The sequence below is a fragment of the Hypanus sabinus genome, chromosome 4, assembly GCF_030144855.1.
Source record: "Hypanus sabinus isolate sHypSab1 chromosome 4, sHypSab1.hap1, whole genome shotgun sequence".
Classification (NCBI taxonomy): Eukaryota; Metazoa; Chordata; class Chondrichthyes; order Myliobatiformes; family Dasyatidae; genus Hypanus; species Hypanus sabinus.
The window spans coordinates 93,170,062-93,187,190 of NC_082709.1; the positions used below are offsets into that span (position 1 = coordinate 93,170,062).

General features: G+C 39.3%; 1 protein-coding gene across 2 annotated transcripts in view; it reads right to left on the reverse strand.

Moving 5' to 3' along the window:
- Positions 1–17,129, reverse strand: part of pdia5 (protein disulfide isomerase family A, member 5) — a 194,758-nt gene that overhangs the window by 10,817 nt on the left and 166,812 nt on the right. For both annotated transcript variants that reach the window (XM_059967674.1, XM_059967675.1), the window contains 2 exons: positions 13,597–13,667; positions 1,727–1,861 (listed from right to left, as the gene is read on the reverse strand). In XM_059967674.1, the coding sequence (XP_059823657.1) occupies positions 1,727–1,861; positions 13,597–13,667 (206 nt within the window). The remainder of the gene's footprint in view (positions 1–1,726; positions 1,862–13,596; positions 13,668–17,129) is intronic.

Genomic DNA, 17,129 nt, shown 5'->3' on the forward strand with positions numbered 1-17,129 from the left:
TTATATTTATTGTGTTTTTAAAAATCATCCTTTATCTAATTGTGTTTCTTTGTGCTTCATTGGATCCAGATATATCTTGTCTTCTTAGCACTAGTGTACAGGAAATGACATTGAACTATCTTGAATCTGGAAATAACAAGACATTCCAGCTATGAGAATAACATATGAAACAGCCAGATTCAGTACCGTAAAAATGTAGGAAAAGCATATGAAGAGTTAAAACTATGAGAAAGATATCCAGTTTACACTCTAATCCAATGGTTTCTAACACACACGTAAAGCTGGAGGAACTCAGCATCTGCGGAGGGAAAAGAACGCTGATGACTTGAGCTTAAACCCTAATCACTTGTGGCTGTCCTCAGCACATATACAGAGTGTGCTGGATGTTTCTATGCTCCTCACGATTTTTATACCTACATAAGGTACCTCAGTCTCCTATGCACTGAGGGATACAGTTCTAGCCTATTCAACCTTTCCCTGTAATTCAGGTCCTTGAGCGCTGGCAACACTCTCTTAAGAACACCTTTTGATCCTCAGCACTGTGTTTTGTTTCCAAGACATTTCATTTTGGTCCATGAATGGCATTATCTCAGCTCTTACCACCCTTTTGGTGTTCACATATCAGCAGAGTATTTTGGATTTATTTTTTGCAGTCATGATCTTATTTGAAGGCACCATAGGCCAGAAGGACTTTTGATCTTAATATTTATGATCCTACATTTGATGCTCAGCAATTGTTATTGAAGAACCATAGAAAGCATCCTATCCAAATGCATGAACACAAGCAATTCCACAGATGCTAGAAATGCTGGAGGAACTCAGCAGTCAGGCAGCATCTATGGAGGGGAATAAAGAGCCAATGTTTTAGGTTGAGACTCTTCATTGGGAGTGGAAAGGAAGGGGGAAGAAGCCAGAATAAGAAGGTGGGGGAAAGGAAAGGAGTACAAGCTAGCACGTGTTAGGTGAGACCAGGTAAGGTAAACATGGGTGGAAGAAGGGTAATGAAGCATGAAGTTGGGGGGTGATAGGTGGAAGCAGTAAAGGGCTGAAGAAAAAGAAATCTGATAGGAGAGTAAGTGAACCATGGAAGAAATGGAAGGAGGAGGGGCACCAGAGGATAAGTGAGAAGGATAGCCAGAATGGAGAATGGAAAAAGGGAAGATGGGACAGGACCATAAGACATAAGATACAGAAGCAAAATTTCTCCAGCATTTTGTGTTTGTTCTTCAGGATTTCTAGTATCTGTGGAATCTCTTGTGTGAATGAGATAATAGTGTCTTTTGAGGCAAATTTTAGCCAAGACATCAGGAAAATCATTGTTGCTCATTTAAAATACCTGAATGCGCACCTGGAGGGTTTAAAGATGACACCATTAAGAACACAATGCTCCCTCAGTAATGGAACTAGAGTGTCAGACTGGAATCTGAACTCAAGTACCAGATGTGGGGCTTGAACCCACACTCTTCACTGAGATACAGCTGACACTTTATTGAAGTGTTGACATCAATCTTGAGTCCAACAGGAAACCCCCAACAGCTGGTGAACTCTTCCAGCTTACACTGAATTATCCTGTGATTGATGTACCTTGAAACATAGTGGACCTCCCACTTGCACAGAGGGCTGACAATTCTGAGAAGCACCATCGGTACATCATCTCGCGGCCACTCTGAGTCCCAAGAGGATTCAAACACTCCAAAGCACAGAATTATTAGGCACCCGCACTCACCGATCGTTCCTCACTATACCTCTCCATGAACTTGCCATAGTTGTAATAACTGACCATAGGGTAGCCTTCCACTCCTTCCTGCTTGCACAGCTCATGATTTGTTCCTTTCGTGCAGTCGACTGCAGCAAAGGCAACCTGCAGGATAAAGTACTAAAGTAAGGATAAAATATCTACGTTCCTAAACTGTGGAATTCAATGCCTAAAAGGGATGCAAACTCAGATGACATTTTTAAATGTCAGTTCAAAACCTATTTAAGTTCAAAGTAAAGTACATTTATTATCAAAGAATGCAAACTATATACAACCTTGAGATTTGTCTCCTCACAGACAGCCATAAAATAAAGAAACCCAACAGAACTCATAAAAAAAGATGAGCCATCAAACATCCAATGTGCGGAAAAAAGAAGAAATCGTGCAAACAATAAATAAGCAAATAACATTCAGAACTAAAGTTCATGAAAGTGACCCAGTCACGGTCGATCCAAGAGCCTATTGGTTGCAGGCCACAGCCTTAGTTCAATGCATAGGTGAGCAAACCTCATGAAGCGGTGAGCTAAACACCCTCCTGTTCCTCGCCGTTGACCCTAACATCCTGACCTTCTCAATCCTGCATGGCATTTAAATTGCCCAAACCTTGCTCCATCTCTCTTGGGCCTGAGTTCTACCACCTTGATATGGCCCATACCTGTCCTTTCCTTTTAAATCTTTTTATTAGTTTTAAACAAACATAAATGAAACATGAATACAAAATGTTTGAGAGTCCATAATTAATAGTTTAAATACATTCAGATGCATAATAATAAAAATATATAACCTCTCAAACTCAGAACATTAATGAACAAAGAAGTAAAAAGAGAAAAAAAAAGAAAAACCCCCCAAAAAAAGAGAGAAAAAAAACACTAACCAACATGGGCCATTGAATAATATTAAGTACATATACAGTAGTGCCAATAACTCCGAACCTCCATCCAATTAATTAAGGATAATATAAGTAAGGTTTAGGAAAAGACAATTCAACTCATGTGGAAATGTTGAATAAAAGGTCTCCAAGTTTCTTCAAATTTAACTGAAGGTTCAAAAACCACACTTCTAATTTTTTCTAAACTCAAACAACAAATAGTTTGAGAAAACCACTGAAATACAGTTGGAGGATTAATTTCTTTCCAATTCAATAAAATAGATCTTCTAGCCATTAATGTAACAAATGCAATCATTCGTTGAGATGAAGCGGATAAACGATTATTATCCGTCATTGGTAAACCAAAAATTGCAGTAAGAGGATGCAGTTGGAAATTAATATTTAAAACTCTTGAAATAATACTGAAAATATCTTTCCAATAATTTTGTAAACAAGGACAAGACCAGAACATATGAGTCAATGAAGCAACATCAGAATGACATCTATCGCAGGTTGAATTAAGATGAGAATAAAATCGAGCCAGTTTATCCTTAGACATATGAGCTCTATGTACAAGCTTAAATTGTATTAGGGCATGTTTAGCACAAATAGAGGACGAATTTACCAATAATAAAATTTTTTCCCATTGCTCAGTAGATATGACACTGCAACTCTTCTTGCCATTCCTTAATTTTTTCTGATATATCTAACTGTAAATTCATGATCATCTTATAAATGATGGCTACTAAACCCTTTTGATAAGGATTAAGGGCTAAAATTCTATCTGTAATGTCCAATGGACATTCTTTCAAAAAAGACTGTAACTCATTATACAAAAAATTTCTAAATTGCAAATATCTAAAAAAACAGGTTTTAGGTAAATTATATTTATTAGATAGCTGTTCAAAGGACATAATGTTATCATCCAGAAACAGATCACGAAAACATGTTATACCTTTTGTTTTCCATAAAAGAAAAGCTTGATCCATAGATGAAGGCCAAAAAAAAAATTAGATATTATGGGACATGATAAAATAAATTTATTCAAACCAAAAAATATACAAAATTGAAACCAAATTCGTAATGTATATCTGACTATAGGATTAGTTATCTGTTTATTCAATTTGAATAAAGAGAAAGGAAGTGAAGATCTTAAGATTGAAATCAGTGAAAAATCTTGCACAGATTTACATTCCAAATTTACCCATTGTGGGCAAGTAGCTATAGTCCATTCTTGTGTCCAGAATATTAAATATCGTATATTAACTGCCCAATAGTAAAATCTTAAGTTTGGTAAAGCCAAGCCGCCCTCCTTCTTAGGCTTCTGTAAATATTTTTTACCCAATCTAGGATTTTTGTTCTACCACAAGTAAGAAGATATTTTAGAGTCAATAGTATCAACAAAAGCTTTAGGAATAAAAATTGGTAATGCTTGAAATAAATATAAGAACTTAGGTAGTATCATCATCTTAATAGCATTAACTCTACCAACCAATGACAAAGATAGTGGAGACCACCTAATAGCAAGTTGCTTAATTTGATCAATTAAAGGTAAAAAGTTAACCTTAAATAAATCTTTATGCTTTTTAGTAATTTTAATACCTAGGTAAGTAAAATAATCTGTAACAATTTTATATGGTAAATGTTTATAAATTGGGAACTTGCATATTTAATGGAAATAGTTCACTCTTGTTAAAATTCAATTTATAACCAGAAAAATTACTAAATTGAGCAAGCAAAGACGAAATAGCAGGGATAGATCTTTCAGGGTCAGATATATATAATAACAAATCATCAGCATATAACGATACTTTATACGTCCTCTCCCCACGGGTAATACCGAGAATATTAGGTGATTCACGAATAGCTATAGCCAACGGTTCTAAAGCGATGTCAAATAGTAAAGGACTTAAAAGGGCAACCTTGCCTTGTACCACGAAATAGCTGAAAAAAAGGGGATCTCTGATTATTGGTAAAAAACTGAAGCTAAAGGTTTATGGTATATTAATTTAATCCATGATATAAATTTTGAACTAAAATTAAATTGTTGCATTGTAGTAAATAAATATGGCCATTCAACTCTATCAAATGCTTTTTCAGCATCTAAAGAAATAACACATTCTGGTATTTTAGATGAAGAAGTATAAATCACCAGTACCATCTTAAACCTTGCTTTAAACAAACATAATTTTGTCTTTTATTTTTATGTTTGTACTTTATCCCATTGTAAAGCACTTTGAACTCCTTCCCTTTCTCCCCTGGTCCAGTGTCCTCTCCTATCAGACTCCATCTTCTTCTGCCGTTCATCTTTTTCATCTATCTCCTCCTAGCTTCACACTTCATCTCACCCACCTTCCCCCTCACCTGGTCTCACTGCCAGCTTGTATTCCTTCCCCTCCCGCACTTTCTTATTCTAACCTCTTTCCTATTCCTTTCCTGACGAAGGAACTTGGCCCAAAAAGTTGACTGTTTATTTCCCTCCAGAGATGCTGCCTGACTTGCTGAGTTCCTCCAGCATTTTGTGTGTATAACTGGATTTCCAGCAACTCTAGAATATCTTTCTAAAATAATAACATGCACAGGGTTGATCCCACATAATAACAGAATGGTGTTGCATGAAGGGAAACCGATGGCACATTTTGCTGATGTAGGTCTTTTTACTACTCAAGCTCAATGATCTGCCATGATGGTTAAGGTATTGCTCTAGGCTGATTGTTAAACAGTAGCTTTATTTGTTAAACGTACATCGACGCATACAGTGAAATGTGTCAACAACAAAGCTTACCAGTGTCACCATGCTTGCAGAGCCAACATTACATGACCTGGCACTGTAATACCTTACACTACTGTCACCGCAGCTTGAACAGGAGCCACCTTTCCATCTTCAAAGTCAAAGGTGAGAGGAAAAATGTGCATCAATTCTGTTCTGTTAAAGGAAGATGCGAAGTGGAAGGGGTGCAGGAAACAGCTGACAGCAACTAAAATGCTATTGTTTGGACTCATAAATAAACCTGGGATAACATACTTAGTTAAAAAAATTCATGATAATGCATGTGTATTACATGTATCTCATACATGTATTATTACAGGGAATAACACCCAAAATGCTGGAGGAACTCAGCAGATCAGGCAGCATCTAAGGAGGGGAATAAACCATCAACATTTTTTGGATACAGATTCATTTATCATATGTACTGTACATCAAAATATGCAGGGAATTGTGTTGTTCATGTTTTCATGTTAACAATTAGCATACCCAAGGATGTCCTGGGTTGCCACACATTCTGCGGCTCTTCATCAGGACTGCTAAGGAAGGAGGAAGAAGCCAGAATAAGGTGTGTGTGTGTGTGTGTGTGTGTGGGGGGGGGGGGGGGGGGGGAGGGAACCTCCAACTGTTTGTGTGTATTATTTTACAAAGCTTGGCTGTGGATACTGTTTGGATCTGGGCACCACACCTTTTGAAGGATCTTTTAGCATTGGAAAAAATTGTGCATCAAGCATGTTAAACTACAGTTCACTGCAACTTAAAAACAATAAATCAGCAGGCGGCAGAGATTCAAATACTACTAAAACCTACCTGACAACCAATGCACAGGGCAGCAAAATAATCTCGGGTAAAGCGACTATGACACGTTAAGATTAATTATTTTAAATCAGACAGTTAGCTATTTGATGATTATTTTATCCTGACAATATTTATTTCTCCTTCCTCATAATCCCGGAAAGAAATACAGAAAATATGAGCACTAGCAGGCTATTTGGCCCTTCAGTTTCGTGATCAGCATTTCCCTACACATACCAATGTTATTTAGTTCCTCCCTCTCTCTAATCCAGTGTTCCACATTTCTAGATTACTTGTGTTACATACCCAGTGGGTATCTTGTGACTGTCACATGACCACGATGTAATTGAGTCTCTGATGAGCATTATGTAATGGTCTTGTGATGGTGATGTAATTTTCTGCCAGTGAGAGGTCATGTGATGACCTGTTTCAACAGGTATAAAAGGGGAAAGCCTTGCTGTGACGCAGGTCAGACAGACAGACATACTTTATTGATCCCGAGGGAATTTGGGTTTCATTACGGTTGCACCAACCAAGAATAATGTAGAAATGTAGCAATATAAAACCATAAATAATTAAATAATAACAAGCAAATAATGCCAAGTGGAAATTAGACCAGGACCAGCCTATTGGCTCAGGGTGTCTGACACTCCGAGGGAGGAGTCGTAAAGTTTGATGGCCACAGGCAGGAATGACTTCCTATGATGCTCAGTGTTGCATCTCGGTGGAATGAGTCTCTGGCTGAATGTACTCCTGTGCCTAATCAGTACATTATGGAGTGGATGGGAGACATTGTCAAAGATGGCATGCAACTTGGACAGCATCCTCTTTTCGGACACCAACGTCAGAGAGTCCAGTTCCACCCTCACAACATCACTGGCCTTACGAATGAGTTTGTTGATTCTGTTGGTGTCTGCTACCCTCAGCCTGCTGCCCCAGCACACAACAGCAAACATGATAGCACTGGCCACCACAGACTCGTAGAACATCCTCAGCATCGTCCAGCAGATGTTAAAGGACCTCAGTCTCCTCAGGAAATAGAGACGGCTCTGACTCTTCTTGTAGACAGCCTCAGTGTTCTTGGACCAGTCCAGTTTATTGTCAATTCGTATCCCCAGGTATCTGTAATCCTCCACTATGTCTACACTGACCCCTTGGATGGAAACAGGGGTCACCAGTGCCTTAGCCCTCCTCAGGTCCACTACCAGCTCCTTAGTCTTTGTCACATTAAGCTGCAGATGATTCTGCTCACACCATGTGACAAGTTTCCCACCGTAGCCCTGTACTCAGCCTCATCTCCCTTGCTGATGCATCCAGCTATGGCAGAGTCATCAGAAAACTTCTGAAGATGGCAAGACTCTGTGCGGGTCAGTTCGTGATTTAATTCGTCAGTGACTCTGTTATGCTGCGTATTCGTCTCATGATGCAGTTTTGTTTTAAAGTGGAGTTTTACTTTCTGCCTTAAGTCTCAAAGGTTTTTGCCAGCAGTCTCGCCAAACGCTGCTGCAGTTTAGTCCAATCGGAGAGTGAAGATTTATGGCGGTACGGAGACCCGAAGGATCGAGAGAAGTTGGTGGTGTCGGCGGTAATACAGGATTGACCTTATTTAATCTTCGTTCAAAAAGATAGTAACCTGCATCCGAGATAGTCCCTGCTATAAGAGCAGAAAGGATTGGAGCAGGGTTATTCGCCAAGAATTAAGCTATTTTTAATTTCCTTCGTCGTAAATCCTTCAGGCAAGGTATATTCCCGCTGGGATCAGCAGTAACATCACATCGTGGAGGAATTTGTTACTTCAGTAAAGTCTCCCCTAATTGACTGTGTAAATCATTTGGTCTTTTGCATTTATCATTTTAAGAACTGTGTTCGCATTTATCACTTTAAGAACTGTTCGAGTTGCCGTATAGCAGTTAAATTCTGGTTAAGTTAGTCGTTTGTTTACTTTTCATTTTTTTTATTGAGCAGGGTTAATAAATGTTTTTTGTTTATAAAAACCTGTCTCAATTCTATATTCATTGTTGCCATATCATAACACTTGCACATTCCTTTGTTAATATAGAACCAAAGTATAATTTGCCTGCTCATTATTATAAAATCTCCTCTGTTGATGCCTTCACTAACTTTTTTCCTCTTTACATATCTATAGAAGCTTTTACTTTTATGCTGTGTTCAGTTCTATTCACCTCATTATAGGAAAGACATGGAAGCTTTAGAGAGGGTTCAAAGGAGATTTACCAGGATGCTGCCTGGATTGGAGAGCACGCCTTATTAGGATTGAGTGAATAGGAGGATGAGGTACTGGATAGAGGTGTACAAAATGATAAGAGGCAAAGATCAAGTGGACAGCCAGAGACTTTCCCTCAGAGTCAAAACAGCTAACATGAAGGGCATAGTTTTAAGATGATTAGAGGAAAATATAGGTGGGATGTCAGAGGTAGGATTTCTACACCGAGAGTGGTATGTGCATGGAATGCACTGCCAGGGGTGGTGGTAGAGGTAGTTACACTAAAGACATTTAAGTGACTCTTAGACAGGCACATGGATGAAAGAAATATTCTTCTTATAATGAGGTGACCAGAACTGAACACAATATTCCAAGTGTGGTCTAACCAAGGTTTGTTGAATTGTAACATTACCTCACGGCTCTTGATATTTCCACATTCAAAACAAAAAGTAGAAAGGGGTTTTGCGTTTGAATTGAACTCATAGACTTTATAGGTGTTCTGACTCTATCTGAATGCTAGGAAAGTCCAACTGGTGACAAAGTAAGAAGCTGTAACAGGAAAACTTGGAACTCTTCTCAGATCAGCTAATTCAGCTTAGGGCAGCTAGCGGGACACTCCGAAAGTGCTGATAGATCAAAGGGAGTCTGACATCACATCTAAGCAGCCTGAAGTGACTTAGATCCTTTATGAGTACAATATCCTGTTCACATAACTGGTTTATTGGCAAAAAGGAATGGGCTTAATGGAATTGTTATTGACAGTCATTTGGGAAAAGAGGGAAAGCAAACAAAGCAGCATAAAGATAATTGATTTTTTTTTTGCAATGTTTGCAAGTCCTCCTGCAAGAACAGCATTAGAAATGGGCATGTTTTTCTTCATTAACGCAAGCTGCTGATTAATATGTACTCTGCAAAGCAAGGTTGTGGAGTAGCAGAGGTCAATATGTCAGTTTGTACTTGTGTAGTGCTCAGTTTGGCTATTTAGTATTGGAAGTTCTGTAACTCATTGATAAGGTAAATTCAGCATAGCGTTTGAAAGGAGTAAAGGTTGCACTGACCAGATGTGTATATCTTCAGGTACAAAAAGTTACAGGGTGATCTCTCATAGAACGGATTGAAAGATTAGACAGAATAAATTAAAAACTATTTCCTCTGGTCAATGGAAAATAACTTTAAAATTAGAAGCAAGTTGTTACGATTTTTTTCATAAAAAGTGTAGTGGAATTCTGGAATTGACTGGTGGGCAGAAAGTGGGCAGAATTTTCATCTAGCAATTTCAGAACGGATTTAAAGATTACTTTTGGACAAGATTATAGAGATTTATGGAAGCATAAGTGTACAAATGGCGTTAAAAGCAGCCATCATTTGATTGAAAAGTTGTACATGCTTTACTGACTAATGTTTTGTGATGTGCTATTGGGTCACATGGCTTATCACCAAATCTTCTTTACCATGCTTCTAAATTTTTCAGGACTAAAGGCACAAAGGTTTATTTGGATTAATATAAGAGCACATATAAAGTCAAAAGGTGATGAATGAGGAAAAATGATGGAAACAACATATTTCACTGTATATTTTGATGTATGTGTGATAAATAAATCTGAATCTGAAAGAGGAAAAACCCAGGAAATAAATGAAATCTTTTTATAAACATCACACTCAGAAAGGTAACCAAAGTCTTCTTGGTTTGAAAGGTTAAAATGGGCTAAATTTTCTTATTTTGTGACAGAAAAGATATCTGAATATAAAATAAGTTCCATACCTCTGGATGGCTTAAAGTGATTACAATCCATAACTACTTTTTGACCTGTAGCTATGTACTGGAGATAATGGCAGCCAGATTGACCACAGTGAGTCCCACATAATAATTCATATTTCAGTAACATTGACGACAAGTATTGAAAGGATGTTGGTGAAGACTCAAAGTCCTGCAATGGTCATCCTTTCTGAAAGACAACATCTCTACCAATGTATACTTACTGACAGATGCACTAACACCAGCGTACTGGAGACCAACATGAGCAGCATCCCCACTATGATAACTCCAATGGATAAATCATGTAATTTGGATACCTAACGCTTGTTTCCCCAAACTGATCCTTCACTCCCAGTTGAAGGAAGGTCAGTGAACCCTGGTGAGCAAAGGAAACTCTTCAAAGATAACATCAAATTCAGCCTGAAGAAATTCAACATTACATCTAAAAACTGGGAAGACATTACACTCAATAGATACACCTGGAAGAAATCTGTTCAGGAGGGAGCTGTGCTGTATGAGAGTGATTTCTGCTGTGCTGCAGAGAACAAGTGGCAGCTGTGAACAGTGAGACTGAACAACCAAAAGACCCAACCATTAACCACAGCTACCACTTAGTCGTGCCTATACTGCACCAGAATATGTTGATTCTGGAACAGCCTCTATAGCCACCTGAGAACCAAACAAACGACAATCCCTTGGGAGAACATCTTACTCGACTTGAGAGATTGCACTACTACTTACAGAGCAGCACCAAACAGCAAGAGCCAGGAGTTGTTGCATGTTCTCCTGGATAGGGACCTGAACCTCCGACCACTGAGCAATGGCTGACACCTGGCGCCACTACTGGTAACACAGCACTTCTTCAGCACTGCTTTGAATTCTAATCTCAGATTCACTTTGTGTTTTGTTTCCAGCAGGTTTTTAGGGGTCAAAGACAAGGTAGGTGGTGGACACCAGCAAGCAGTTGAGATGATAACTGACGAAACAAAAAGAACTCAAAACTCTGGCCCAGTCTGAGCAGGAATCACTGCTTCATTCACTGATACAGCTCTGTACCATCTATTGCTCAGCTAAATGCTCCTGAGCTTAATGAAATGTTAATTCTTTCCAAATCAGCAGAGTCATCAAAATGTTGACAAACTGCGATCAGAAGGGTTGCAGTGATGTGAATTACAACAGTCAGAAGGACTGATTCTCCCGGGTTTCAATTTCAAATGGGTGAATATATCCAGTCATACAGTCATAGAGTACTACAACACAGAAGCAGAACCTTCAGCAGTATATTCTGCACCAAACTGTAATTCTGTCTGGTCTCATTGATCCCTCCATACCCCTCCTGTCCACGTACTTACCCAAATTTCTCTTAAAACATTGAAATCAACCACATCCACCATTTCTGCTGACAACTCGTTCCACACACTCACCAACCTCTGAGAGTAGTAGCTCCTCCTCAGGTCCCCTCATATATTTCACCTTTCACCCTTAACCTATAACCTTTAGTTCTAGTCTCACTCAACCATGGCAGAAAAAGCTTGCTTGCATTTACCCTATCCATACCCCACATAATTTTGTATATCTCTATCAGATTTCCCCTCACTCTCATGTGCTCCAATCCTAACCTACTCAATTTTTCTCTGTAACTCAATTCCTCAAGTACTAGCAATATCCTTGTAAATTTTCTCGGCACTCTTTCAATCTTATTCATATCTTTCCTGTTGTTGTGACCAAAACTGCACAGTGCTCCAAATTAGGCCTCACCAACGTCTTATACAACATCCCAATTCCTGTACTTAAAACTTTGATTCATGAACCTGTGATGGTACTTTCAAGGATTTATGGATCTGTATTCCCAGATCTGTAGTCCTATTTGAAAAGGAGGGATAAAGTATGGATTTCAAGATAGGAAGCGTAGTCCATTTCTATGCTGAGCATTAATTTTATGCTTCAGTAGTGATTTACTGCCTCAAGATACCAGGACTCTGTTCAGGAAAGTGACACTGTGTCACCAATCTGGTTTCACCTGATGCATGTTTTCTGGAACAGGTAATTGTTGGGACTGGATCATGTGTCCAAATTTTTCGCACTCATACAAAAATATTGCTGAGACCAACTGCAACTTGGATAAAATGTCAAGAATGGTTTCAGGTTCAATCCCAAGTCTATGCAGAGTTCCAAATGATCTATGGCACACAAATTTATACAGATCATCAGGTTTCTGCCTGTAGGAGACTTCTTGAAACCATCTTCATCTAGCTTCATCAACATAGCCTTCTAATTGCTTCTCCCTCATATTCGTCTACTTTGCCCTTTGGTTATATTTTTTCAAGTATTTCTAGTAGTAGCTAGCTCCACTTTTGTCACAGAATTTCCTATATAAAGCACGGAAGCAGAGTCACGCAGACTATCAATCACCCACTTGCACTACTCTTACATTTTCACTATTTTCATTCTCTCCACATTCCCATCAATCCCACCCCATCCAATTTTACCATTCATCACACACAAAATGCTGAAGGAAGTCAGCAGGTCAGGTAGCATCTATGGAAAAGAGTACAGTCGATGTTTCAGGCTGAGACCTCTACCACTCACATCCATTCTAGAGGCAACTTACAGCAGCCACTTAACTGGCCAACCCGTGAGCCTGAACACTGTGAGTGAAAAACCAGGGTACCTGGAGAAACCTGGTCACAAAGAGAACTTGCAAACTCCTCTCAGACAACACTCAAGGTCAAGTTTAAAATATTTCTCTACTGCTGAGGCAGCAGCTGTGCTGGTTATTTATGTCATTGTACTTCCCTTGAATTTCCTACTGAATTGAGTATGAAATCTCCATCTTGACTGCGAGGATAAACAAAGATATTCTAATGTGGAGACACGAGACCGTAGATGCCACAACCTGAAGCAACACACATCACAAGTTTATCTGTGTTTTTTGTTGTAATTTTGTCCTATGAAATCATCATTATGAACTCATCATTGTAAATGACGCTTTTTGTTACGTTTTTACTGACTGAAATAAATTAATTTCATTCATTCATTTCTTACAACAAATTACATGCTATATGTCAGCAAAAATAAATCTGTTTCTGAAATGTCGAATGTCCATTTCCTTCCATTAATGCTTCCTGACCTGCTGAGTTCCTCCAGCTTTTTGTGTAATATTCCAGTATTCTGGTTCTCTCTAAGTGTACCCCCAGATCTTCTCATAATCTTGAATCTCTCTGCCTTTTCAACACCCTTCTCAACAAGACCTTATTCGGTTTTTTATTTACAGTGCAACTACTCGAGTTAAATTACTCTAATTCCACACTTGGGGCATCCACCAACAAGCCATGGGGGAGATGTTTGTGCAATTTCATGCTAATGAAAAGCTGAAATGTTTTGCATAAAGCTTAAGAGACTGGAACAGTCCCTTAAGGCATACAATTACCTTTCGCTCCTCCTTAAAGTGGTCGGCAGCTGCTGCGAAATGCGGGATAGTGTTCTTACAGTGAGGGCACCCTAGAATGAAAAATAATGAAAGAGCTGTTCATTTTTCACATTGATCACAATCAGAAAGCTTGATCTCTGATATTTGAAAAAGTGAACGAATTTAAAAAAAATTAATCTTTCATTATATCTTCCAAAGTTGGCGGCATAATGTACAATGCTCTGTTAGTTCTTCTAATGTTATTGTGATCATGCATAATCCTCATGGGAGCTACTCATCCTAACAGTTTATGTATGGAGAGAACTCTAATGTGACATTACTGAAACAAAGCATTTCCATTCTCCAGCCCTGTGTGTGGCATTGGCAGAATAAATCAGATGTGATATTGATCCCACTTGTACACAAGGTCTTCATTATCCATAAATGTGGATGGTAAAGTGTCTGTAGGCCATGCACTGGCTAGCTGCTTGGGATCTTCTGCTGAGGGATGGACTGCCTCAGGTTGGCAGTCATCTACCCACACAACGTGGTGATACATGGAATAGGTCTCTGGATGGATCCTAGGTTGAAAGTCACCTGACTAGGTTGGAATCTTACATATTTTATTTGAGATTAGCTAAAAAAAACTAGCTTTATTTGTCACATGTGCATTGAAACATGTAGTGAGATGAATAGCTTGCATCAAATCAAATCAGAAAAGATTGTGCTGAGCAGCCTAAAAATGTCATCATGGTGCCAACATAGCATGCTCACAACTCACTAATCGAGCCATACGTCCTTGGAATATGAGAGGAAATTGGAGCACCCGGAAATTGCGTCACAGTGTTATGCTAACTGCTTTGCTACTGTGTGGAGCTACAAAAATCTGGTTCCCAGCTGATTAGTGAGGCACAACACAAGGCTTTACCAATCCATGAGATACAAAAATAGAATTAGGCCAATCAGCCCATCCAGACTACTCCAACATTCATTCATGGCTGATTTTATTTTCAATCCTATTCTCCTGCCTCTCCTGTAATCTTTGATCATGACTGATCAAAAACCTATCAATCTTTGCTTTAAATACACCAAATGACAGCCTCCACAACCATCTGTGGCAATGAATTCCACAGATTCACCATCCTCTGGCTAATGAAATTCCTCTTCATCTCAGTTCTAAAGGAAAATCCCTATATTCTGAGACATCACATCCTAGACTGCCCTTCTAACAAAAACATCCCCTCTACATCCACGCTACCCACATCTTTCAGTATCTGGTTGGTTTCAATAAGTTCTCTTTCATTATTCTGAACTCCATCGAATGCAGGTCCTGAGATATCAGTTCTTGAGAACCTAAGTCCCAGGTACAGGTTGAATAGATTAAGACTTTATTTTTTTAAAGTGTATGAGAATGAAGAGAGATTTGATAGAGGAGCACATAGATAGGGGAAATGCAAGTGGGCTTTTTTCACCGAGGATGGGTAAGACTAGAACTAGAGGTCATGGGTTAGGAGTGAAAGGTGAAATATTTAAGGGGAACTCAGAAGGTGGTGAGAGTGTGGAAAGAGCTGCCAGTGGAAGTGGTGGATGCGAGTTCAATTTCAAAATTTAAGAGAAATTCGGATAGGTACATGGATGGGAGGGGTATGAAGGGTGTGAGTCAATCGGACTAGGCAGAATAATAGTTTGACACAGACTACTGGCACGGTAGGCTTATAGCTTATAGCTCTATGACTCATTGAGGAAACACTTGAGGGAGGGGGGCTGGGGTTTTGAGTCATTTCAAGTCTGCAAAAGATCTGCCCACTACATACAGATTCATTCACAATAAATGACATCAATACAACTTTGGAGATTCAACCTGGAGCATAGTGAAGATCATATAGAGGTATACAAAGTTATACGGAGTATAGATAGGTGAAAGCAAGCTGGCTTTCTCACCTCAGATTGGGGGAGACTAGGTCATAGGGTTAGAGATTAGCTTTATTTGTCACACGTACATAGTGAAATACATATTTTGTTTGAAATCAAATCAGCGAGGGTTGTGCTGGGCAGCCTGCAAGTGTTGTCATGCTTCCAGCATCAACGTGTCCTCAATTCATTAACCCTAACTCGTATGTCTTTTGAAAGAGGAGCCCCCTCCCCCCACCGAGGAAACCTGCACAGTCATGTACAAGCTCCTTCCAGACAGTGGCATGAATTGAACCCTGATCTTACAACTAGTGCACTGTGAAGGACTGTGCTTACTAATACACTATAATTTTTAGGGAGAATGATGACATGTTTAAGGGGAACTGGTGGGGAATGTCTTCGCTCAGAGAGTGGTGCGAGTGTAGTACGAGCTGCCAGTGGAAGAGGGTTGATTGGTAAATATGGGTTCAATTGTGACATTTAAGAGAAATTTGGTTAGATACATGGACGAGGGGGGTACAGAGGGCTGGGTGCAGGTAGTTGGGACTAGGCACTTAGTAACATTTAAACTTGGCAACTGAAATCCTCATTTCAGAGCATTGTGTGCAGTTCTGGTCACCTTCCTACAGGAAAGATATCAATAAGATCGAAAGAAAAATTTACAAGGAAACTGCCACGAATTGAGGAGTTAAGGGGAAAGGTTGAATTTGTTAGGACTTTATTCTTTAGGGTGTAAGAGAATGAGGGTAGATCTTATAGAATTATGCAACATTATGAGTGGGTGAATACAGGCAGGCACTTTTCTTTGAGGTTGAGCGAGACTAGAACTAGAGGCGAAAGGTAAAATATTTAATAAGGCAAGCTGAGGGGGAATTCCTTCACTCAGAGGGTGGAACGAGTTTGGGACAAGCTGCCTGTGGAAATGATGGATGTTGGTTGATTGCACCATTTAGCAGGAGCTCGATTGGTAGATAGATAAGACAGTTATGGAGGGAAGTGGTCCAGCTGCCGGTCGAAGTCACTAAACAGGAAAACAGGTAAGCATGGACTAGATGGACCAACGTACCTACATCTGCATTGTGCTACTCTATGGCTCTTATCTAAGTGGGAATTTCTAAAGAGCAACTTTCAGGAACAATTCAAGGCTGATTATTCTTCACTATATCAGAGGTCATGCACCAGATACTATGATGTTCTTCTCCCTGAGGCTGGACAACAATGTAAGCTGTCATTCAGATCTGGGATCTGCCTTGCCTGCCTGACTCTGTTGCGCATAAATAGCTCCTTTTCTTTTTGACAGCATGGATTGCTGACTAGTCTCCATCCAGTGCTATAAATTTCTATGGTTCTCATGCACCTGTAAACTGCAGTAAACTGCACCATTTTTTGCCTTTCAACACCATGGATGTATAAAAAGTGAAAATTGCAGGGATTACTGCTCAACACAACACAGACTTGGCATATTCTCCAAAGGGTTTGAGGAAGAAAAGTCTCCACTGACGCTGTCTATTAAGTTCAGTTGTAATATGAATATAGAAAACCCCATGAGCTGATGATTCAGGCTTTTGCATTTTGGCCAGGATTATTCCGGTTGGCAGTTCCTATCAGAAGTGATTCAAATCTCTGTTGTCTTCCTTAATGTC